Genomic DNA, 24,259 nt, shown 5'->3' with positions numbered 1-24,259 from the left:
TCCAAAGCAGACTCTGGATATGGGCCACACATGGATCCCACAGATCCTATCTGAGAAGAAAGCCCAGCCCAACTCTATGGTCACATGTCATTTGTCTTGTGTTTTCCTTCTGCAACTTATCTGTCTTTTGGAGCTTGGTTAAGTCAGTAGGGGGTATGGGTGGATGCCAAGGACGGCTGCCTTTGCCTGACCCCTCTGTTTCCAGCACATTTCTAGACCCACAGACAGCTAGCTGCTTCTTCAGTTCCCAAGTTGCAAATATTTGTCGTGTGTGTGTGTGTGTGTGTGTGTGTGTCTGTGTGCATCCTCTGAATTTGTCAACCTTAGGCTCAGTACCTGAAACAGGGCCCTAAGTCAAGCCAGAAGGCATTTGGGATAGAATTCTATTCTTTCTGGGTAGGAAACTTGGGGAAAGGGTCAGGCAGGCACCATCTCTCTTCCTCCTGAGAGGCCTGTAGTAGAACATTTTCGGCGTTTGCGCCTTCTCTTGCCTCTGCTTCTTGAACCTGAACTACCAGTTCCCCCAGGAGGATGCTGAGCCTCCTGAAGCCATCCCCCAGTTCAGCTTAGAAGTGTTACCACTTGGGACCTGAGAAACTGTTTTCTGCTCAGAGCTAGGCTTGTTTCCCAAGGCCTCAGCCCTCTTTGTCATTGCGAAGTACTTGAGTAGCCTCTGCTTGCTTTCAGGACACAGAAAATCATTAGGAAGGCGCTGAAGTTAGCAGCTGCTCCTCTAGGCAGGGAAATCCTCAAGAGAGAAAACAGTCCTGACCCACACTCACGGATGAATTCAGGCCTCAGACCTGGCTGCTTCCGGAGTCCCATTGGGATCCCAGCACTGCCATACATGGATAGCTCTCGGAGCTAGTCTGTTCTGTGTCACCTCTCGGAGGCCCAGGGGCCTCCTGGCCACAACCACCCAGAGCCCAACTGAGAGAGTAACAAGCAGCCATCTTGAATGGCCACCAGGGCGCTCCACAAGGCAAAGGCCCTGCAGTGCCACCCATGGCCCTTCTAAAAGCCCATTCCCTCCTCTCACTCCCCTGGGCGCCAGAAAGGCAGTGTGTTTCTCCGGGGCTTCTCTTTTCCTACTCTTCATCAGCTCTGCCAACAGCTCTGGCCGCTTCTCTCCGCCCGTTTTGCCGCATTTGGCTTTTGTGTTTTGTTCTTTAGCTGTGGCTGCTGCTGTTTAGAAATCACGTGAAAGCTGAAGATTTTTTTTCCCCTGTATTTTTCTTCCTACCCTTTTTTTTTCTCCCCCTTAAAGCCAGAAAGTGAGCAAGGTCGTAGAACTTCCCTAGAAAAGTTCACGCGCAGTGTGGTAAGTTCAGCTGGTGTTCTGCCCTCCATGTTCCTTTCGCTTTTGGTTTTGGGTTTTCAGATCTTTTTTGTCCTGTTTTTTTCTTTTTTCTTCTTTTTCTTCTTTTCTTTTTTTTTGGTGGGCGGGAGTCCAGTGCTTCTCCTCCTCTCCCCTCACCCCTTTCTTTTGCCAGTGTCTGCAGCTTCTCTTCCAGGGATGGGATTGCAAAAAGATCAAGCATCCCCCTGCCCCCTGCAGAAGGTTCACAGCTCAGGGCCCAGCCTGCGCCCGGCCGGCCACAGGATGGAACCTGTGGCCTCTTTTTGCGGCTCTGAGGAGGAAGGGACCTTACTGCTCCCGGGGCTGGGGCTGGGCCATCTGTGCATCTTCTACAGCGGCCTGGGGAGAAGGCCTTGGAACAAACCACGAACCAAATTGGCTGAGAACCATCACTCGCCTCCAAAAAAAAAAAAAAAAAAACAAAAAAAAATCCAAATTTCCCTCTGTGAACCCTGATCGTCGTGTTAGTGTGGGTCGCGAGCTGCTGTTGCTGCAGTATAGGCGGCTTTTGCTGTGTGCAGAAAGCAACCGCGTTGCATGGGGTGTGGCACTGTGGTCTAGCTGTTGTGTGTGTGTGCGCACGCTAGTGGCCTCTGCATGAGTACCGGCAGCCCTTGAGGTCCCTTGTCAGCCTCATTTGCATAGTGTGGCCTGAAAAGGAAGACAGTTACTGAGTCCCATAACTGTGCCAAGGGTTTAACCAATCTCCCCAGTCCCTAATTCTAATAACAAGTACATACAGGATAGAGGTTCCCTGTCCCTGCAGGGAAATGGCCTTTTCCCCTTTCCACAACAGCTTGGTGAGGCAGAGACTCACGCAGCGACACAAAGGGAGGCAGGCAAGAGCAGTCCGTGAGGTCCCTATGGGATCTATGCCATGGCTTTTACATGGCACAAGGCAGAAACATCTCCCCTTCCCATGGTGGCTTCTCCTCCAAGCCTAAGACTGGATGCACACTGACTAGTCTAGAAGAAGCCCGGAACCTTGCCTGTACTATTAATATCAAACTATCAGCAACCAAAATAGCAGTTGCAGGGCACATGGAACTGGCCACCTTGCTCTTCCCAAAGAGCAGGACCCACCGACGCTAACTTGCCTTGTTTCCCCACCTCTGTGGAAGAGCAAAGTCCTTGTAAAACATGACTACTCTATGATTAGCGCCCTTTCAATCCTTTTTAAATAGTCTTAGAAACCCTGGGTTGACAGCTACGTAGCCATTTTCCTGTCATAGCAGGATGCATTTTAACGACATGTAACCGTGATTTTGAATCCACCAAATGTATACATCCCAACGCCTCGGGGAGGTAGGTGGCAATTAAAAGATCGAAGCGCCTCTCTGTCTTCGTAGGCTTTCTCACAAGAGAAAACCTGCAGACCAGGAGACCTGTTGGCCCCTTGTCCTTACAGCTGGTTTGCTGTGGTCATGTGGTCATGAAGGTGACGCATGCACTGTCAGAGGCCAGGCCCGTTGGACCCCTTCATAGGCCACCACAATAGCTTCATAGAAAGCAGGGGGGGCAAGAGCTAGTTCCAGGACAGGCTCCAAAGCTACAGAGAAACCCTGTCTTGAAAAACCAAAAAAAAAAAAGAAAAAAGAAAGCGGGGGGGGGGGGGGGAGGTTGACTTTCTGCATTGAGCTGTGGCCTAGCTGCTGTAAATAGGAAAGGTTTGGAGACTTAGCCGACAAGTTAAAAGCAAGCCATAGAGGCAACCAGGACTTTCAGGTGCAAATTGAGAAGAGAGACTTTTCTTTGTGGGCTAGCTGAGCTCTGTCAGCCCTGTGCATGCTCTTTAGGCAGTTGATGAGGACGAGGTTTAGAGAGGAAACCTGGTACGTGGACAAGATGTGCAGGCATCTTCAGGTTGCTTCCCATGAGAAGTGGGTATCAGGAGAGGCAAAGGCAGTCTCAGCGAAGATCTGTGAAGGGCATTTATTGGTGTCCCTTTACCTCAGAAGTGTTGTCGGTTCGGTGGATCTCGAAGGTCTGTTGATGAGCAGAGCAGGAAAGCACCTGCCTCTCCGTATGGCTGGCATGCCATGTGAATTCACAAAAGAACCACTGGAAAGTGGAAAAACAGCCCAAGCGCTTGAGACTTAGGCATTTATGTGGCAAAAGGCTCCAAGTTTTAAAAACAATTCCTGGAGTTTCTTTCATGAGGGGAAGACCCTACTAGGTGATACATTCAGGCTTTCTGGTTCCATGATAGCCACGGATTGCCACTGACCCTTCCCTGCTCCTTGTGAACTGTAGGTAACACCCCAACCCCAGAGACAATCTCTCTGATTCTGCTACTCAAACTCAGGGGCTCAACATCTCAGTATTTTAACCAAATATAACCAACCCATAAATATGCCTGCTTTCTGAATATGATATACACACAGTGTTCAGCTTCTCTAAATGAAGGTTTACATTGTTCTATAAAGATGAAGAAGAGGAGGAGGATAAGGAAGAAAAGGAAGGTTTTCTTGTGTTTCCTCCGCTTACCATGAACAAAACGAAGGGCTGGTTTAGTATTTCCATGTCACTGAGATCAATAAGCAGACCACCCATATTTGCCACTGATGGAGAACTTGTAGGAAAAAGGAAAGCAGTTCACTAATAAGGGCATGGGGCTGACTGCCATTTAGGATTAATCGATTGACAGTGGATTTTATCCAAGTGGCTAGAGAGCCTAGTCAGACTGAATGTGAGTCCAGAAAGTCCAGAATTCTCCCCCAGAGAATTCGTTCCTTGATAAAGGAGGAACAGCTGCAGAGAGAAGGCCAAGTCTCAGGACACGTCATGACATTGAGGAGCTGCCTGTCAGAGGCCAAAGACATCCATTCCTAAGGAGTAGCTGAGCATTTTGGAGGCATTCCTAAGGCCACGCTCTTAGAGTGCAGAGGCCTGGCCATCCGGAGAAGCGGTGCTGGGAAGGCTTCCCCCTCCAGCGTAAGTTTCATTTGAAGTCACCCAGGGCTTTAAGGTGCCAGGAAAATGTGGAGGGTGTTGTGCCAAGCATTATGTCATCTGGCATACTGGAACCATATAGCTTACCTAAAATACTGCTTATCTGATGGCAAAGGCTGGGTTCAGAACCAAATGTGGATGAGAATCCAGGGTGGCCTACAGCTAACCCATAGTGCACTCTGCCTTAGAACTCCCTTTGGTGGGCCCAGCCCCGTGTGCACCCCTCTGGCTGTTCGTCACAGGCTTTCCTCAGGCTCCACCGTCAGCCGCCTGTGCCCAGTGAGTAACACACCACTGTACACGGGGCCCTTGTTCAACGAGCTCTAGCTTCAGAGAGGACTATAACACACAGTAACTCCTCAAAGAGCTTTCAAACATGGAATTAGGCCAAAGGAACCTGTTTTAGAAAAGCCTAGACTCCAAGAGGTAGACAGCAAAGGTGGAAGGTGCAGAGAGACCAAAGAAAGGGGCAGACAAACTCAGAATTGCTCAGAAGACAGTGTATTAGGGACTTACTGACAGGAGCATGCTCTGAGTAGCAGGAAGATCAGAGTCCTACACTCCAAGGTAAGAGGAAGGGGCGTGTGTGCCAAGCCAGACAAAAATGGGCCTTAGCTATATAAAATGTACCAGGACTTTTTCAAACACTCTTAACATATCATATATCAACCGAGACGCGGTCCAGGTTTCCATGGCCAGTACCAAATGCTTGGTTGACTAACTCTGTCTTACATGTTTTATTTTATTTTATTAACTGGGGGAATGTGTCTGGTGCCCATGAAGTCCAGACAAAGGGGTCGGATCCCTTGGCTTCAGAGTCGCAGACAGTTGTGAGACCCCAGATGTGAGTACTGGAGGGCTGAATTCAAGTCCTCTGCAGGAACAGTACACACTGCTGTTGGGCTGACCATCGTTGCTAGGCTGGCCCACCCCATGTCATGTGGAATGCATCTGGCCAAGGTTCCCTAGCATGCAAGGTGGCAGTTGTCGTCAAGAGGTCAGCAGCGGGGTCAGTCATGAGGGCAGGGATCCCTTCGTGAGCCAGAGTCCATCTCTCGCTGGTCTTTCTCACTAAGCCACTTCCTTCCCACAATAGCTATAACATTTGACATCGGCATTAGAAACACCTGACGATCACCGTGGGCTGCCTTTCGTGCTATCTCCTCTGGGGTCCTTTGGTGGGAAACCCATTGCCCAGCATGAAGGGGAGGGGTATGTCCAAATGTGGACCACTGTCCAGGGCCCACTGGCCTACCAGACTCTGCTGCCTTCCCTGCTTTGTGGTCGAGGGATGACAACACATGGGAAGAGAAGTGGGTGGGTGGCCAGAAAGTCTCCTCACACCGATCTCACTTTGATGTTGAGTTGACAGGGGAGGACCATGATAAAGAACCAGGGGCTTCTGGAGAGGCAGGAGGGGTGAGAGGAAGCAAAGAGGTCCTAGCCAAAGAGCAGCGGTAATGCCATTTCCTCTTTCGGGTGGCAGCTGAAGCCATCTGGTGTGAATCTGAGCTGGGGAGGAGAAAGTCCCCTGTCCCTTGTACATAGTGTCAAGGAAGACATCTCAGAATGTGGTGGCATTGGAGTTGAGCAAAATGGTAGTCCCAGGGTAGCTGGCAGCCACTCACCTTTACCTTCCCCGTTAAAGCTCCAGCTACCCCTTAAAACTTCCATCTGCTCTAATTGTGAACGGCAAAGACAGAAAACAGGTACCCGAGCAGGGCCAGGGAAGAGGAGTGAGGAATGTGGAGGGTGGCTGTGCTGTGGTATTCCTTGGACTACAGCAGCGAGGGCTGGAAGCAGAGGGCTCCTTGGCACATGACCAGTGGCATCTCTGACTTTGGGCTTTTTGTCCTGCCTGCCAAGAAATGCAGGGTGGGGGTAGAGGAAGTCAGGTGGAGATGAAACCCAGGGAGTCAGCCAGCTGTCATTCCCCTGTCCCCTCCCTCCTCAACAGACAGCTAGAGAGAACCTGCTGGATGGAGGACTCAGCCTTTCCCTGGGCCCTCACTCCGGGCAGCTCTGAGGAACATAACTTCAGCTCCAGGTCGGGGCCTTCTGGAAGGGTTGGGGAACCAGGGCAGTTGACCCTGTGACTATACCACTTTCTCCCAGGGCTGTTTTCTTTCTGCCTCAGCATTTCCTGAGGAATGGCCTGGTGGGATGAGTCTGCAAACGCTTAGACTCAGCAGAGGAGTGGAAGGCCTGGACCTCGGTCAGAAAACCACCTCCGGTCTCTAGCTAGAGACAACTGAAACAGCTATACAGGACTGCCTTTGATGGCGAACAGTCCTCAGGTCCTTTTGAAACCAGTGTTTCAGACATTTAGAAGCAGCCTCTCCCATCTAATCCAACCATAGGGGTACCCTAGCTAGAGATAGCTGTCATAATACATGGGTGGGGAGGAGTAAAGGCCTGTGTCCCCAAAGCAGCCTCAATGCCTCCTGGGACTCATCTATGCAGAGTAGCTACTGCCTTGCTGTGTGGTCCCAGCGAAATGACTTAGCCTGGAGACCTATTGTTCCCTCCCCTGCCTTCCCTGTGTAATAGCTTGGACTGGTTAATCGCTGGCGTTCCTGTCTAGTTGGGAATGTTCTGCAGGTGTGTGCCCCACGCCACACTGGGACTCCTGAGTCGTATGAATCATTCCCGAAAGTCGGAGAGGAGCAGCCTTTTTGTCCCATTAGTTACCTGATTCAGGCGTGTCTGACAGCCCTGGAGATTAGGAGGTGAGCGGTGGCTAGAATGGGAGTCAGAAGTATTTACAGACCCCAGACAGGCACCAGCAGGAGGACTGAAGCCACGCCTCCCTGTCTTACAGGACAGGCCCTCTGACAACCCATGGCTCACTCCTGCATTGAGTAGCTGGAGAGCGGGCAGAGGTCAGAGAGAACAGGGAGTGGTGCCATCATGCCTTGCCAGCTCAGCAGTCCCTCCTTCGGGTTGGGATGCCCAGGGGCAAGTGTTCAGATCAGCTAGGCAGGACAGTGGCCCCAGTGTTGCTGCTGCTAAATAAGGGTACGGCGTACTGCAAGACCAAGAATGAAGTGTGGCCATCTGGGACTCATCACTGATGCCCCGTACCTTGACAGGGGACCCTGGGCCTGAGCACCCTTTGAGATGAGGAAGAGGATCTGGGAGACAAGGATGTCACCGTTACCGTCAGTGGGAGGCGAAGTCTCCTCTATTCTCTGTCCTCTTTCTATTTCAGCCCATGGGACGTGTGGTAAAGCACACAGTTTGTAGTTATAAAATTGAAAGCGTAGAAGTCTGTTTTACATAAGCTGTAAAAGTGACTGAACCAGCCAGGCTGCTGGAAGGCAGGGAAAACACTCTGGTGAACTGATCAGCGGCATCGGGGGTCTGTTTGGTTGTTTTGTTTCTATACAGAGTTTCATTGTCGTTTGGGGGCAATTCATCATCCCTAGGCCCTGACACCAGAACCCCAGTTGTTACAACTGATGATACAATCTGACAACTGAAAGCACCCCACAAAATGCCCTGGCCACCCAGTACTGGTTCAGAGAAGAACTGTGTGTGTAGTTCAGCATCAGGACACTGGGGTGAGCAAGTCTCTGGGATGCCCTCCTTCCACTCAGCCCCCACATCACTGTTCCTGCCTTCCCCAGACCCCAGTGTGCCACACAGCCGACTGAAACTCCAAGTCCTCTGAGGCAGAAGGGCTCAGCTGTGTGTCTCCGGCAGCTGATTTCGATCCAGACCTCATCCCTGCCAGTCTCCCAGTGGGGCAGGCTAGGGGCAGACTGTGTCTATGTGCCAGGCAGGGATCTATTTTGGGAGGTGACCTGAGCCCTTTGCCATCTTGTTGCCTCCTGACCACCCCCACTTAGGAAAGTCATTGCGCTGGAAAGTGATCCCGCTTTAGCAGTGGCTGGTGGAGTTGTGGGTTTGCCAGCCTGTTCCTTGTCACCGCACTGCCAGATTCTGGCACTTACTCCCATGCACCCACATGGGGACCTCGTGGGCTCCCATCTGTCCAGTGAGAAGGCAGGTCACTCAAGAAACAGTGCGTGACTCTTTAGGGGACAAATCTGCCCTGGTCCTGTCAGCAGGACAGAATAGAGAGAGCCACTTCCAGGCATTACTAGGCTTATAGGTCCTGGAAAGAGGACGAGACTACCTATCCCAAGGTCAAGGAGAATGGACACTGTTGTCCAAACTGGAGATTTGAAGAGAAGTAGGAAAGGTGAAGTTCAGAGGACTGGCGAGCAAGGCCATAAGGCGTGCAGGTCTTCCCCCGACAAAATGAGCCACTGAAAACAAAGGGGTAGGTGCTTCCCTTTGTTAAAGCAGCTAGAAATGTCTCAGGTTGCCGGGTAGTTAAGAAAGCACGGTGTCGCAGGAGGAGGGCACGCCCATGATGTACACATTGTAGGAAAAGTCTGTAGGATGCTGCTTAGAAAACAATGGCTGCCCGGGACACTGAAGGAGAGCAGAGCAAGCTCAGCACAGAGGGACTTTCAGTGCAGAGGTGTCTTTCATAAAGCCAAGGAGAGAAGGGTGACTGGGGCATTGCAAGGCAGTCCCTATTGGGTGGGAAGATAGACAGGGCCCAAACATCAGTGGGTCTGCCACTCTCCCTCCACACGGCCCTGTCCTTGTGACTGTAGCAACAGCAGCGCAGTCTCAAACAGGAGCGGGCCTCATTGGTTTAACATTTGGCAGGACTCTCTGTTCTCCTTTTCCTGTGTGACCCTAGTGACATCCTTACTACTGAAAAAAAAAAAATTAAAAGAAAAACCCTGTTAGTGAGATTTCAACCCAAAGATCGAAACTAATGTCTACTCCTGCCCAATTCTCCAACCTGTCATTTCTAAGAAGCTTGAGGCTGTGATAACAGAAATGGAAATGATCACAGGCCAGAGGAGTGCTCTCTGCCTTGTGCTGCTCTGGGCATCTTGGTGCTAACTTTGTCCTATCCAGGGTTTTGATGAGCCAAAAGAAATTCAGAAGAGAAAGGGAGACAGGAGTAGAGACAGGAGTAGATAAAGATGTCTGGCCATACCGGGCGGGCGGTGATGGCACACACCTTTAATCCCAGCACTAGAGAGACAAAGGCAGGCGTTATCTTTGAGTTTAAGGCCAGCTTGGTCTATAAGAGCTAGTTCCAGAACAGGCTCCAAAGCTACATGGAGAAACCGTGTCTCAGGGAGTGGGGGGGGGGGGGGAGATGTCTGACCTCAAGCAAACCTGATGATCATCTTTGCTTCCCAGAATAAATGGGCCATCTAGACTGCTCCAATGGGTAAAGTAGAACAGGTGGATAGAAGACGTGGGGAGGACTACCCCACTGGAGAATGTTCTGACAGTGTTTAGAAGCTCCACAGTCAAGAACATTGCATGGGCACTTTCTGCACTAAATTCCATAATGTCTTCTAACTGGAATCCTAGGCTATGCTAATTACTTCTTAAGGGGTCTCGCCATGTTTAATTCAGTGGTCTACAAGCTGTGGGAAAGGTGAATGGGTTATAAGCAGGGAGCTTGCTGAGAGTGGAGAAGAGGGATCAGTGAGTCTGCAAATAGCAAGTAAACAACGACACACAGAAAGCAGGGAAAATTCAAGCACCAGAATTTCTGCCCTCCTTACATCTTCCATGCCTCTCCCCTTCGCTGACCTTGACCATTTGCTGCTGCTGCAGCTGAGCCCTGGGCAACAGGACTCTCTCCTCCGCATGCCTGAAAGGAGGTCAACCGGCGAAGGGCACAGGCGCTCTTTGGCACAGGGGGGTGGGCACAGTCAGGAGCAGAGAGCATCCCGGCCTCGGGTTGGAAAAAGCATGGCTTGTCACGGTTCCCATCAGAATGGGTATTTTGTTGAAAGCAAAAAAGCATCTGTCTTTCACCCAGTGCCACTGCGGATTCCAGGCGAGGCAGCAGCCGCACCAGGAGCCTAGCATGCCCCCAGGGGCTTCTGACCAGAAAAAGACTGCCCTCCCTGCCCACCCCTCCTCCCAGGTCCCACCTAGGGAGCCCATCTTAGACCTGGCTCTGGGGAAGGGAAGGAAGGGCTTTCCTGTCACATACTTTTCAGCTGTCCTAGAACCGACCGGATTGTAGATGACACTCCCTCCTCTCTCTGGCTTCACCAGGGGCTGCTTTCAGCTCATCCCGGGATTGCGTAATTATGGTGATTACAGCTCATGGCTTTTCCCTCTCTTCATCTTTTGCTTTCAAATTCGTTGAGGCCTCTCATTAAACATGGCGATCCTGAGAAAGTCAGCAAAGTTTGAACAAGATTTTTTTTTTTTAATGCAGAAGAAAGCTCAGACAGGGTTGGTGATTGTTATGTTCTCAGACATTCTTTTAAATCCCCGATCAGGAGCAGCAGGGGGCCTAGACCTAGGAGGTATGGGGCGGGGAGATTCAGGGATCCAGGGGCACCTGCTTCCGATCTTCATCTCTCCTACAAACAGTAGGCCCGTAGACCCTCCATGTCTTGTTGAACACACAGACTAGCCAGCGAGAACCAAAAGCACAACCCTGTAGTCTGCAGCCAAAGTAGCAGGTAGAGTTTGTAACGGAAGATAGCTACAATGTGGTTCCAGAGCATCCGTAAAGACTACGAAGAGGCGCATCCATTATTCTATGTGGGTGATCATGACCAGAGGTCATATACTTGGTGGAGGTTTCCTTGGTAATGATACAGGGCTTCAGACCCCATCATTTGCTAGTCTTCAATCATAGTTCTCTTGACTAATTCCTAGGTCTGTAAGGACCACCAAGGAGTATGGGTTGGGCGGTAACCGCCAGGGCCCCTGGCCTGCCTTTCAGTAGCTTCTTCCAGGTGTGGTATCCGGTTCCCACTAGGACCGTGAGCTCCAGAGATGGCGAGGACTGGCTGGTGAGGTGCATCTTGCCAGCAGGAGAGTATCTTTGGCCTCAGGCTGGGCCTTCTCACCTGGCTTCTCTGAACCTTTCAGCCCTGCTCCTGGTTCCTAGCCAGTTACCTCTTCGGGTGTCCCTAACTAGAGGAGGGGGCTGGGTTGCGATGAAGCTGCAGTAAGTACCTAGGATTGAATGGCAGAAGCGTGGCCACATGTTCCACCTGCAGTCTCGCTCCTACCACAGTTGACCTGCTTGTCTCTTCCCCGGAGAGCCTCGCCTCTTTAGCGCTTACATGAATTCAGAGACGGAAGTGAGTCAGAAGCAGGCAGCCAAAGTGGAACCCCCACTCACTTGCTCTAGCCGATATTGGTGTAAGAGCCTGGAAGAGCCCCTTGTGGACCCGAGGGGCATAACAAATCCCGCCTCACAAAGCAGAGATCAGTACTAAATGAGAATATGATAGTGACAGCTGCCATTGCCTGGGAACTCATGGTGTTAAATTAACCCTGTCAGGCTAGGCATTGCTTGAGATGGACTTTGGTTCTCCTCCAACTCTACCCCTGAGTTGGATGACCATGAGAAGATAGTCTAAGCCTCGGTTTCTCCCTCTACAAAAGAGAGAGAATAGTAAGCGATGAAGTATAAATTCTACACACAGCACACTGTTTGCAGCCTACACATTTGATAACTATTTAGTAGTATTTGTCGAGAAACGCAGTCTTAGTTCTCCGTTTACCGACTTACGTCATTTGCAACAGCATTCCGTGAGGTAGGTATCTCTATTGATTTTATAGTTGGGGGATGTAAGTGGCATTGTATGCAAGGTGTGTTTACTACCGTGGCTAGCATGGTAGCAGCTCAGTGCATGGTAGCTTTTATTACTGGCCTACTTTAAACTTAGTTCATCTGCTTTCCTGGGGAATGGAGAGAGACTACGGTGCCCAAGAGGCCAACCTCTGGCACGTGACCTATTTCCTGTGGCTCTTAAGGGCTTCCCAGGAAGCCTTGAAGCTATGAGTCTCATCAACCCAAGAGGTGGGAAGGGCCACAGTTAAAACGTTGCTGCATTGCCGAGACCTGGCCTCGGGACTGCCCAGGACCTTAAAATGCCTCCTAGTTCAGACACAGACCAGTAATGGTTTTATCCCCTAGAAGCATGTAAAATCCAATCCTCTAAGCATAGCCCTCCAAGCCTCATTTCCAGAGCAAGTCACCTCTCAGCTGCTTGTCTGCTTGGACCCACCCTGAGCGATACAACCGCACACCAAGGCCAGTTGCTCCATCTGCCAGATAAACAGCGGTTTCTATTTTTTTAAGCACTCATTATACAGCAAGGCTGTTGGAAGACTCAGAAGCCAGTGGCAGGGAAAGCTCCAAAACATCTCCATAAACCAGGTCCCTGGGGTGTGGGCGCCTACTGCTTGTAGCGTTGGTAGAAACAGGGGTGACACAAATGGATTGTCCTGAGGAGAATTTGTTTTATATGCGTCCAAAGGCCGAGGCTTCAAGTCTGCAGTGTTGTCAAATGTTGGCACGGTTGGAAGCTGATGTAAAAGCCTCTGCCATTAACCTCATAGCTGCTTATGTATCTTGCATGAGATGCTTATGTGAATGTGTCCTGTGGACATGCACATGGGTGTACACGGCTGTACATACATGTGACCGGGAGTGTACCCAGGTGCGTGCGCTGCCCTTTTGATGCACACCCAGGTGTTCGGCATATGGTTCATGTGTCACCATACGCTGCAGGCCTGCATGCGCCTGTGCATGGGCTGCATGGCTGTCACGGCTGTAATGCGCGTCTGGGCAGGGGCTCCTCTAAAGCCACAGGTCTTCACAGTTTCAGCTGGATGAGTTATTCTTCACTTCCCTTCCCCCAAACACAATTGCCTAGTGCTGCTGGCGCCGAGTCAGAATGGCTGCCGCGTTTCACCCCCGAGGCGGCTTCCTTCCAGCAGTGGGTGAGTGATCCCGGTGTCTGTACACTCTCTAACCTTGGGGATCCTTCTGCATAGACAGTGTTCCGCAGTCCAGACAATCTGTCTGCCTGTGGCCTTGGCTCTGCTTAGCTCCTATACTCATGCCTTGGTCTCATGGACAATCAATGGCACCTATTTCTTGGTATCCCTGTTTTTGACATCCGTAGTTTTTGTTTTCTTCCTAAGAAACAAGGAGTTGAGTATCCCAGACATGATGCCAACATGAGTCCTTTGTCCTGGAGGCAATGCACAAACACCGTCCTGGGTAGTGATCCTATAATTCATGTCTCAGGGTACCCACATCCCCACATCCAACAACTTCCTGGGTGTCTTCAGGTCCAATTGTAGTGACCTGAGGTTTCCTCTTCGAAACAAGACTTTCAGAACCCTTCCTTAGCAATCCTGGGACTGAATCCTCAGGAAAGCCCAAACCTTCCTAGTCCTGTATAAGAAAAGAGTCTGCAGGGAAAGAGAAGCAGGAAGGTTCTCGGAAGCTAGGAATTTCGATGGTGTTTGGTCCTATATCTAGATGACACTTGAGAATGCTGCTTAGCCTATCCCTTTTCCAGGTTAAGAAAGCCCAGATGTCCAGCTCATAGACTGCAGAACTGCAGTCAAGATGGTAGAGAGGGAAGGGAAAGGAACTACCTGCTTTTCTTATGCCTCCAAGTAGACATGGGCATTCATGAAGTACCCTGCTTTGAGTGGGCAGGAGGCTGGGGGTAAATCAGGAAGTGGTCTCCCTGCCTGCTGGGCTCTGCCTTAGGAAATATAGTTAAGGACACCAGCCAGTGTGTGTGTTTGCAGGAGATAAGTGCCTTTTGGTAAATGGCAGCAAAGTCTTCACAGGTCCCCAGGAGAATCTCATACTGCCGAGCAAGTGACTTCTCCTGTTGGCTTGTCCATAATATCAAATTACTAAGCTTTAGCTGCAAACACCCTGTTGTCATAGCCAAGGGTGACTTGAACTTCCCTGTTGGAAAACAGGAGCATCCAGTTGTTGCCAATAGCAACACAGTCATCTCCCTGTTTTCTTGAGTCTTTGGCCTTTTCCTAATTTGGAGTAAGCCAGAGCTTAGATCTCCGTGTACATTCAGTGGAGGGGGGGGGGGGGGGAGGAGAGCATGAGGCAGACGTTGTGCAGGCCCCAGGCAGGTATGCTGCTGGAGGGCTTTGCAAGTGAAGCGCCCCCTCCCCTCCCTTCCCGAGACCACCGAGAAGTTCCTACAGGCTGAAGGGTGGAAAGGGCAGGTGGCTCCACTGGAGTGAGAGGAAGTAGCGACTGAAGGCCCTATAGTCCGGGGTGGGGGAAGCGGTTTCCACTGCAGAGGGGGGGCAGAGCAGCAGGGGAGGTGGAAACAAACAGCTCAGAAAGCAGGCCAGAGAGTCCATGCCTGGGCATCCTGCCACCAGTACAGGGCTCAGCTGTTGTTGCTCTCATCTCTCCTGGCATTCCTGCCTGGTGCCAGCTTAGTCTCTATGCAGCTGGAGGGATGGAAGAGGGTCTCTCGTGGCTCACCCAAACCTACAGGCAAAGGTTAGCTCTGCAAAGATATCCTAAGAAATGATGAGGCAGGAGCCAGGGTGCATGGACACCATCCAGGGAGGGTTCCCTGGCCTGTCTAGGCTACTCCAAATTGGGCACTTGGTCCATAATGACTTGGAATGGGGTCATTCCTAACAGGAGCTAAGTCCACTCTGCCTGACCCATCTTAGAAAAAGCCAGGGTCACATCCGCTTCTATCCTCGAGGTCACCACAGGAGAGCTCAAAGCCACAAACACAATGACGGCTTCATCTGGTGTGTCCAGAATCCACTGCTGTAGATCTGTACACACCAAGCCGGGCCCACCTACACCCCGGCTCAGTGCAGTTGGCAAAGGTACCTTTTGCCAGGCTTATCAGTCACCGAGGGATACCTCCCCTGTCACAGAACTCCCAGATCTAGAAAGGAAATACCCCTGAGCACAGCAGAAAGTGTTTGAAATGGGTTCAAGTATATTCAAGGAAAAGCACCCTGTACTGCCCAAAAAGCGAGGACAGTTAAGTATGGAGGTATGCTGAGCGCCTAGTACCTAAGTGCTCCTGTCTGCCTCCTCCCTTGAGAGTCATGGCCATGTGCCGAATAGATGGGTGGTTCCTGAGGCCTGTCACCATGTGACTGTTTGCTCTCAGGCAAACCTCTCCATCTCTCCTGGAGTCTCTTTCCTCATCCATTACACGATGACAGAATTACCTAACCACATGTTGTGGGCATTTGTCCAAGTGTCTGTCAAATGCCCAGGGGTCTGAAGTTTTGCCACTGGGGGGCAGCTGCTGCTAACTGTCTAATAACCTGGGTCTGTAGTGATGAGACCCGTTCCATCCTGCCTCCACCAAGGCCTGGGCAATAGGAAAAGTTTGCTTGCAAAGAGAAGTCCATGAGCTACAGATGCCACCTAATGGGTGAAGAATTAGAAAATTCAAAGAGAAAGGCTCTGGGAGGTCAAGAGAGAGGTTGGCCTATTTCCATTCACGCAGCTAGGGTAGCTGGCAGCTCCTCTTTCCTAAATTTAAATTTCAAACAAAAACAAAGGAAAATTACCAGTAGGTGTTTGAGTGAGGGATCTGGACCTGAAAACAGTCCAGGGCTTGAAATGATGAACAATCTCCACAGTCCTTTCACTAACCATGTACCCACTGACACCTGTTTATGTCACCACATGTGGCGTGAGGTGCTGTTTTCATGGGTTTTATTTTGGTTGCTTTTTACTTTATAAAGCAAGTTCAGGATCAGGCCTACCTAAATATATACTACTTTTCGGTTATAAGTTTTTGTTACTAGTTTGAGTTTTACCTAAGCCTGTGGGTTTTTTTTTTAAATATACAATACTCAAATAGAATATTTTAGAACAGATCAAAATGCCCTTCAACCCCTGAGAGAGATCAGAAAGCTCGGTGAGAGCCATGGAGGGATCAGCCCCCAGGAATCTTGCCATGGGGTTCCTACTCTACAGACTCCCTGTGACAGGGTGGAACAGCCTAGAAATATCTTCTTCCTATCAGGCTGCTCTGTCTGGCCCCACTGTGGGTGTAGTCCAGCAGCCCTCAGTACATCCCATTACCTGTATTCTCCATTTTCCCAGCTCCACTTCACATAGTCAAGAACAGGTTAAGAAAAGACGGGGAGCTGAAGATACCTTGACACTAGTCTAGGTACAGAATCTTCTAATGTCCCCTGCCAGAGCTTCTCAGACACCTGAACCATCCCAAGACATAGCCTTCCCCCTCTCCACTTTCAAATACCACTGGGAAAGGCGATGTCGTAGGATTCTATTCAAATCCTTCCTGTGCCTTACTCAGTGCAGGGAAAGACCTGGTGAAGTTAGGCAGGCCCTCTGCCCCGCCCACAACTGCCAAGCCCTCACCAGGACCCCTAGCCTTTGAACCTGGCTCATGGCTTTCCGACTGCTTTTCTTGACCCACCTCTCCCCATTCACTGAGTTTGTCAGAGTGCAGACATCCCCTGTGAACTTGAACATCATTGGCTCACACATAACCTTCACACTCCTCGAAAGGACAGCCCATCTCTGAGCTGGTGTACCAATTCGGCAGAACACTATGTTTCATTAGCAAGGATGAAAAATGCCTATGTGTCACACCAACGGGTTCAGCAGGGATCAGTGGAAGCCAGAAATAGCACTCCAAACTGGTCCTGCCCAGAGGGATCCGAGTCTCTCCCAGGTGGGAGATTTCTAGAATAGCAAAGGTGGACCCAGCAACTAACAAACAAAAAAAAAAGGAGTAGAAACTCAGTGATGAGACACATGGGATATATTTTTCTCCCTAATCTTATTTCTCATGGTGTCTCCCTTAAATTATGATTGTATGTGGTAAAATGCAGATCTGAAATATAGAACTCTATAAATTTGACAAAAAATATTCTCATGTAACCTACACCCCACCACCCTACAAAAGTCCCTTATGTCCCTTTCCCGCCAATGCCACTCCTCTCTCCCAGGGCCAAACAAACCCCACTGGAGCCTAGATTTTGCTTTGATCAATACTACAGACGTCTAACTTTAGTCCTAGATCATGTGAGATGATCAGCCAGAGAATCCTATCAGCTCAAAATGTCCATATTCCCTTACATTAAAAAGGGTGACCCCCACCCTGAGACCCTAGTGATTGGCCCTGCTCTTCCCAGTATGGCCTGTGACACCCGCCCCTAGCTTCCCTCCTAGCCAAGGCTCTCCTCTCAGCCAATGGGTTTCTTAGCCTCAGTCTCCCAGGTAAGTACGTGACAAATGCTCTTGGCCACGGGGTCATGCATGTTTTGTCGGTTACGATCTCGAAGTGTGATGCCCAGAGCCTCGGCATGTCCCGCAGCATGTTGGCTCTTCCTCCAGCACCGCACAAAAGGGAGCTATGCCTTTTGTGCATTTTTTTCAGAAACAAAAGGATTCCCATAACATCCTCTTCCAGGCTTCTAGCCACCTCAAGGGCCACAGAGATGAAATCATGGGTTGGGGGATGGGGCTGAACGTGTGGGCGGTTGTGACCTAAGTAAGCATCGAGTCCCTGATCCGGGAAGTTTAAGCATCCTGAGTTCTCCTGGGCTACACTTTGCCAAGTGTGTGGAAGGCGAAAGGTGCCCTGCCCATGTGCCAAGCTCTGATGTCTCTGGAATGTACCTTCCGCAGTCCAATTCTTAACCACTGTACGTTTCCCTCATTTGAACAAAGGCTGCCCACTGATAGCATTTTCAGTCACCCTCTATTGCTTCACCCAGCTGCACCAAGGCCTCAGGCTGAGGCCACAGTCCAATCCCACCTGACGGGCACTGAGGAACACCACACATTCACACCCCCCAAACATGGCTGCCTCTGTGGCTCTAACAAGTGCCAGGCAAGGGCAGAATGATCCCTCCCCTCCTCTCAGAATCCTCCAAGCTGGAGGCAGGGATGGGAGAAAAGCAGAGGGAGAGAGCCCCACGGGGTACAGGAGGAGGCTCTGGATGCAGCAGGTGCCTGAAGCAACCTGCAAGCCCACTGGGCATAGCCTCTGGGGCAGTTCACCTCAGAACACAGACCGCTTTTGCCTTGAGGATTTCACTTTGATCCCTGAACACCACAGGAATCTCTGCTATTCAGAAGGCAGGCTGCTGCTGAGCCAGGGGGAATCTCACAATTTCTTCCCCAAAGCTCCTAGTCAGGCATCCAGCCCTGCCTGCTCCTGTGTGATTAACTTCCTTTCAGCCCATAGCCCTGCCTCGCTCACTCGGACGATGGTGTGGCAGGTGGGTTGCAGCTAGACCAGCTCCGCTGAGCAGAATGCCTGCCAAACCATCTCCCAAGTGAACCTTCCTGACCTCCATCTTGAGCATCAGAGCTAGTGCTCAGTAAATGTGTGAGCTCTGCTGTAAGAAAGGGACCAAAAGGCCACACACCACCACCTGGCTGCTGAGAGACTGGTACTGTTCCCAGGACTAGATCCTGGGCTGCTGAGCTACCTGCTCCATCCCTGAAGTCCCCAGAAATGGGAGAAGTGGGGCAGAGGGGTGGGGCACACTATTTGCAGGCTGGCCACAGGTTCTTGGAGTCAGAGCTATGAGGCTGAGTCTTTGGTAGGAAGAGATTAATTATCACCTCCAAATCCATCCAGGCCCTTTCTGCAGAACTGGGAAAGGTGAAGGGTGGAGGAGCCTCATGGCTAAAATCACTCAGAACAATCCTCTAGGAAAAAACTCTAGCCTGCCGCAACCCACAGTGCCTCTGTAGCCCAAATGCCCTCACTAATGAAGATGGAACCACAGTGAGGGTTTGGACAACTGGCAAACTTCACCTCCCTTGTCTTTGAGCTTTTAAACCACACATTGGTGACATTTTTAGTCCAATCTAGGGATTTTTTTTTACATGTATCAGTTAAATTTAGATATCCAAGTACACAATGTTTAATTTGGGGTCCCAGTGGAGGAAGGGTAGAAGAGGAGGAGCCAGATAGAGAGTGTGGTTACTGCAGCACTAGGCTGCACCTTTTATATGAGCAGGGGAACACAGGTGACAGGAAGTAATATCGTCACCCCAGAAGGTCCTTAGACTCACATTTGTCCAGAAAGGAGTCTCTACACAGTCCTATAATTCTTGCCTTTTATGCCTACACCGGGAAGACACATGCCCAAATGAATCAGCAGGGAAGGTTAATGTTCCCTGGCCCATGTGAGAAAGGATGTCCTGGAAACTGAGAGCCAGACTGGGCTGGAGGCCTTGGAAGCTGGTGTCTAAGGGCACTGTAGCGCTATCCCTCTGCTGCAAAAGGCCTGGTCATTCCTTCCAGTGATTCTCAGACTGACATAGGATCTGGGGAGATAGCTAGGTATATAACATGCTTGCCACACAAGCACGAGAGCATGGGTTTGATACCCAGAGTACCTACATAAAAAGCTGGATGTGGGTATGATCCCAGCACCAGGGATGAACAGAGGCAGATCCCTGCGGCTCCTTGGCCAGCCGACCTAGGCTACTCAGGGGAGCCCTAGGCCAATGAGAAACCATGTCTCAAAAACAAAGATGGACGACTGCTGCCTCAGAAATGACCCCCAAGGTTGTACCTACCTGTGCACACAGACAGACGCACCAGCACAGGAACCCTCAAAGGATTTTAAATCTGATTGAAAAGTCTTTAGCCTAGTATAAACATAGCTTGCTGCAGGCTAAGTTTAGTGCATCTGAAGATTGAGATAAGGTTGTTGATGGGGAAGATTTTATGTGTTTGTGTGTGTGGTGTTTGTGTGTGTGATTTTCTTTAAGATAGGGGAGAAATGAAGGAAAGGGAAGGGGGAAAAAAGAAGAGAACTAGATAAAGAGTTTTCTGACAGCTCCTGGGGGCAATTCCATTTGTGGACAAGCCTTCATCTATGCCATTCGCAGTCTCAGCTAGCTTGACTGTGTCCCTTCAGGAGAGCTAAGCCAAATGATACACAGCCCTGGATCCTGGCGCTCCAAGCTCTTGTTCGTTTATTAGACCTGCCCATTATCCATCAATTCATCAATCAGCAGGTTTATTGAGTACCCTACTAGGCTTCACCAACCAGATCAATTTTTTTTAATTACATCCAGCTTCCACACAGTCAAGCCCAGTAAACAAAATGAGCCCCCACACCCCGCTTGTAAATGAGCACAAGGAACTGTTGGCCCACGCACTCTCTCACTGCCAAGCTCCACAGTCCTTGCTGATGGGGTTCATCTGCTGCCCTCTGCAGACAGCCATGGTGTTGCTGACCCACTGTCAATAGCAGGGCGGCCTTTGATGTTTTCCCAGACATGGTGATCAGTGTGCTCCAGTACCACCACCCTCTTCTCTGAGACCCCTGTTCAATAATATGAATTTCTAAAAAGGGTGCCCAGGGACCGAGTAGGAACCATGTCAAGGGAAACAAGCAGAGTGGTCAAGGACGTTCATTCACCCATGGGCGTCCTCGGGCCCTTCAGTACTGAATTCTCTTCAAGAGCACAGGCTCCTCAGCCACTGCAACAGACCATGTAGGCAACTAGATTGTGGCAGACCTCTGTGCCTCATGGACCAGGCTCATCGTCCTGCTTATTCTTTGATTCTGAAAATTTAAGAGTTCATAGACTTCCTGGTTCAGGGTCATCACGCTTTGGCCACTGAGCACTGCCATGGGGAATCAGGGTCATAAAGATGGCGGCAGTGCACCTTCCTGTCATCTCCAGAGACTCTGAAGGTCCCAGTCATGTTTACAGTCACAGCACCCGGGGCCCAAAGTCCCCAAATCCCATGTCAAACCTTCATTTCAAGTAGGATTCACAGTTTTCAGGGATTCCCAGGACAAATTAATTCCTTAATTTCCAGTCACCCAGATCTTAGTCACCATCTATTGGTGTCAACCCACCCTTCCTGACCTCACACCTCCCCCGTACACCATTTCTTTCCACGCTAGAGTAAAACCAAGTTCAAGGGCAGCCCACGGGTCTTAAAGGATCTGAGGGCCTTAATGCTTAGGCTTTGGTAAGTTAAACTCCCATAGCCCCTGGAGTGCTAGCCATACACACTCACTCACTTAACCTGCCCAAAGTCCTCTTTGATTTTTCAGTTGTCCTTAGCTAGGGCTTCCTTCCCTCCCTAGAGATCCCCTATCAACGTGATCAGCTGGGTTGGGTGGTTGATCGTTTGGCCAGAGCTGACTCCTACAACAATTACTTCACCTGTTTGGCTCTCTCTGTCTCTGTCTGTGTGTCTGCACACCTGTGTGTGCTCTGTGTCGGCTCTCTCTGCAGGGAAAGTCGCTGGCGGGCAAGCGCCTCACGGGCCTGATGCAATCCTCCTGACTGCCCCCACCCCAGGGCCTGGGCCCGCAGAGCACCCGGACAGGCGGCGCTCCACATCCAACGACAGAGCTTCCTTGCGGGGAGATTTGGTCACTGTGAAGGAGAAAGAGTGAGGGCCACGGATTGCAATGGTGGGGAGACGTGGTGGGTGAATGGGGAGACCAGAGAGAAAGAGTCTAGCGGTGCTGGGCCAGCCAGGGAGAGGCCCCTGTTGATGCCTCTCTCGTGTACAGACTCGCGTCAACGCTTATTCTCTCCAAGGGCCCATTTTTAACTTGGCCAGGGAATGTTTCATGGAGTCTGACTACTACTTGAGATGTTAACCTCACCTGTCCAGTTGTCTGGGGAACCATGGCTTTCAGCAAACTTCAGAGGGATGAGTGGACCGGGCACATAGTATTACGCATCACCTCCTTAGTTTCTCTGATGCACTCACTGCCTCCTGCCTTCCCCCCACTGGTAGCCACCCAGGTGTAGTGGACGGACGACAGACACTGCTTTCACAAAAATGTCAAATATCACACCTTCAGCACCAATGGCACCTCGAGTTCTTTCCACCCTCTCTGAGACCAAATTTTAAAGAAGTCTGTGGGTGTGGTGGCCACCCTCAGGTCCCCTCAAATGTCCAAGGGTCCAGTGCAGACGACGGCGTGTGTTGTTCGGCCACTGAAGGTTCTGGTGACAAATCTTAAAAATATGATTTCTCCTTGTCTAATGATTTTGCCCCTTGCACCTTGGTTTGTCCTCTCATGTTTTACTCGGAATAAAACGTGGCCATGAACTCAGGAGCCATTGGGCTTCTCCCCACCGGTAGCCCAAGTTCCTGGAGGTGGATGGGCTGTGGGACTAGCACCAGACCTGGCCAGACTCTTTGGTGGGTTAAGGTTCAGCTATTCCTGAAGCTAAAACACAATATGCACAATGGCAGGACTGGGCCAGAGCCACAGGTTCCCCCTTTCTCGACCACATTCTGAGGGCCCAGCCAAAGCACCCTGTTAAACGTAGCCAATCATCTAGCAAAGAGCAAACTGTGTAAGATCCTGCAAAAGATCTGTCTTCTTCCTGTGTGTCAGAACAACCATTTGCCAACCTGGCTGTGAAGTCATGCCCAGAAAGTGCCACGTCAGGTCCTGAACGCATAGGGGGTGTTTAGCAAATGGCAGGTAGCACAGTTGTCATTGTCATTGTTCTTGTGGTTGCCATGGGCCCTCAGACACTGCTGTAGTACGCAACATGCTTTTAAAGTCAAACACGGCCTCCCACACACACCTTCCCTGCCAACACCTGTTTGTTGGCCCCTTCTTTTGATTTATTTTGGCCATGGGTGAAAACACTCCCTTGGGATTATATAAACGAAGGAAGGAAGGAAGAAAGAAAGAAAGGAGAGAGAACAAAAGCATTGCTCATGAAAGCTCACCAGCTGGTGACCAAAGGCACAAGTGTTTGTTCAGTCCCAGCCTCCTGGGTGCATCATGTGACCCATCCACCTAGCCCCACCCGCAAAGCCTGCCCATACCTGCTTCTACACAACCCCAGATCTACAAGCCTTCTGTCCGTCCATCACAGGGGAGCCACCACGGGCACTTAGATCCAGCCTTCTAAGATTCCTAACCACCGCTTCTGTCTCCCACCCCTTCTTTTCTCCTTGAGATATGGTAGAAATCAGAGGGGGCCTCCAAAGGCGGCTGTAAACACTCACTCTCATCAGCTGCTCCCACCGAGCCTGGCTCTTTGTAAATACTAGGTGATCACATGAGGAATAAGTGAAGCCACAACCCGAGTAATGGGGTCTTCTTCTGACTCTTCCTCTCTAGCTCTACTTTTTTTTTTTTTAAATCCTCTACACAGAACCCTTCAGTTTCTGAACAAAACTGTCATCCAAGTTCCTCTCCTCTCAACATTGCCCGAAGGAAACTCTTCCCTACCAAGGGTCCCGTAGGCTGTTCTGACACCAAGGCATCTGATGTTCTCAAACAATGGGTACATCTGTGCCCTCAGCCATCCAGGACAAGGATTCTGGCTGCCTCCTGCCCCTTCCATGAACTCCAGAACACACATGCTAAGCCAGGCTACAGCCTGGATAGGGCAGACTTCTTGGCTGTGGCTTCTGTGCCCTATTTCTGCCCCAATTCTTGTCCTCTGTTTCTACGTTATATTAACCAGAAAACTGACCCTGCTCTGGAGGTCGCCACATGGCCTACCCAGAGCCAGGTATACTCTAGTCCTGAGACGGCAAGCTTCTAAACACCCTCAGGGGACAGAAGAGGGGAGTGTCAACAGGTCAATAGCACCAAGGATGGACACTTCAGATGGATTCCAGTCTGGAGCAATAAGCCCCCCAACACCACACCTCATATCAGGACAGGGGTGACCCCAGTGTGTGGCCACTATGATGTGTTCCTTAGTAGATCAGGCAAGGAGCTAAGAAAATAGAACAAAACTGTTCAAAACTAAAGTTGACAAACCCAAGTCAGTTTGACATGCAAAGATTTGAAAAATTGGGTATAAACCAGCTTCCCTTTGACCTGACACACGGACAAAAATCTGTATGTTTGGTAATCATTTTTCAGCAAAGCAGATTCCTCCCTCCGCCCCATCCTGGCCCCCAGAAGCCTGCTGGGCTCTCCTAACCCAATATGGTCTCTGAGATGAGACTCTACCCCATGACGACTTGTGGAGAAAATAACATTTTGGCAACCTTCCCAATCTCAGTCGGTGAGACACCTATGGCCAAGGCAGGGAACAAAAGCTGAAATAAGGTTTCCCTGCATGGAAAGAACAGAGCTGGGAGATTG

General features: G+C 50.5%; 1 protein-coding gene across 3 annotated transcripts in view; it reads left to right on the top strand.

The window, feature by feature from the left end:
- Rgs6 (regulator of G protein signaling 6) overlaps nucleotides 1-23,064 on the top strand; it is a 606,319-nt gene extending 583,255 nt beyond the window's left edge. For 2 of the 3 annotated variants that reach the window (XM_038336294.1, XM_038336293.1), the window contains exons 17-18: nucleotides 1,268-1,321; nucleotides 21,414-21,593. In XM_038336294.1, coding sequence (XP_038192222.1) covers nucleotides 1,268-1,321; nucleotides 21,414-21,464 — 105 coding nt within the window. In that variant the 3' untranslated portion in view covers nucleotides 21,465-21,593. Of the gene's footprint in view, nucleotides 1-1,267; nucleotides 1,322-13,053; nucleotides 13,121-21,413 lie in introns of all 3 variants that reach the window. The other variant, XM_038336295.1, reaches the window with a different exon arrangement.
- The last annotated feature ends 1,195 nt before the right edge of the window (nucleotides 23,065-24,259 follow it).

Source organism: Arvicola amphibius, chromosome 7 (genome assembly GCF_903992535.2).
Source record: "Arvicola amphibius chromosome 7, mArvAmp1.2, whole genome shotgun sequence".
NCBI lineage: Eukaryota > Metazoa > Chordata > Mammalia > Rodentia > Cricetidae > Arvicola > Arvicola amphibius.
This window is presented reverse-complemented; position numbering and strand designations above follow the sequence as displayed.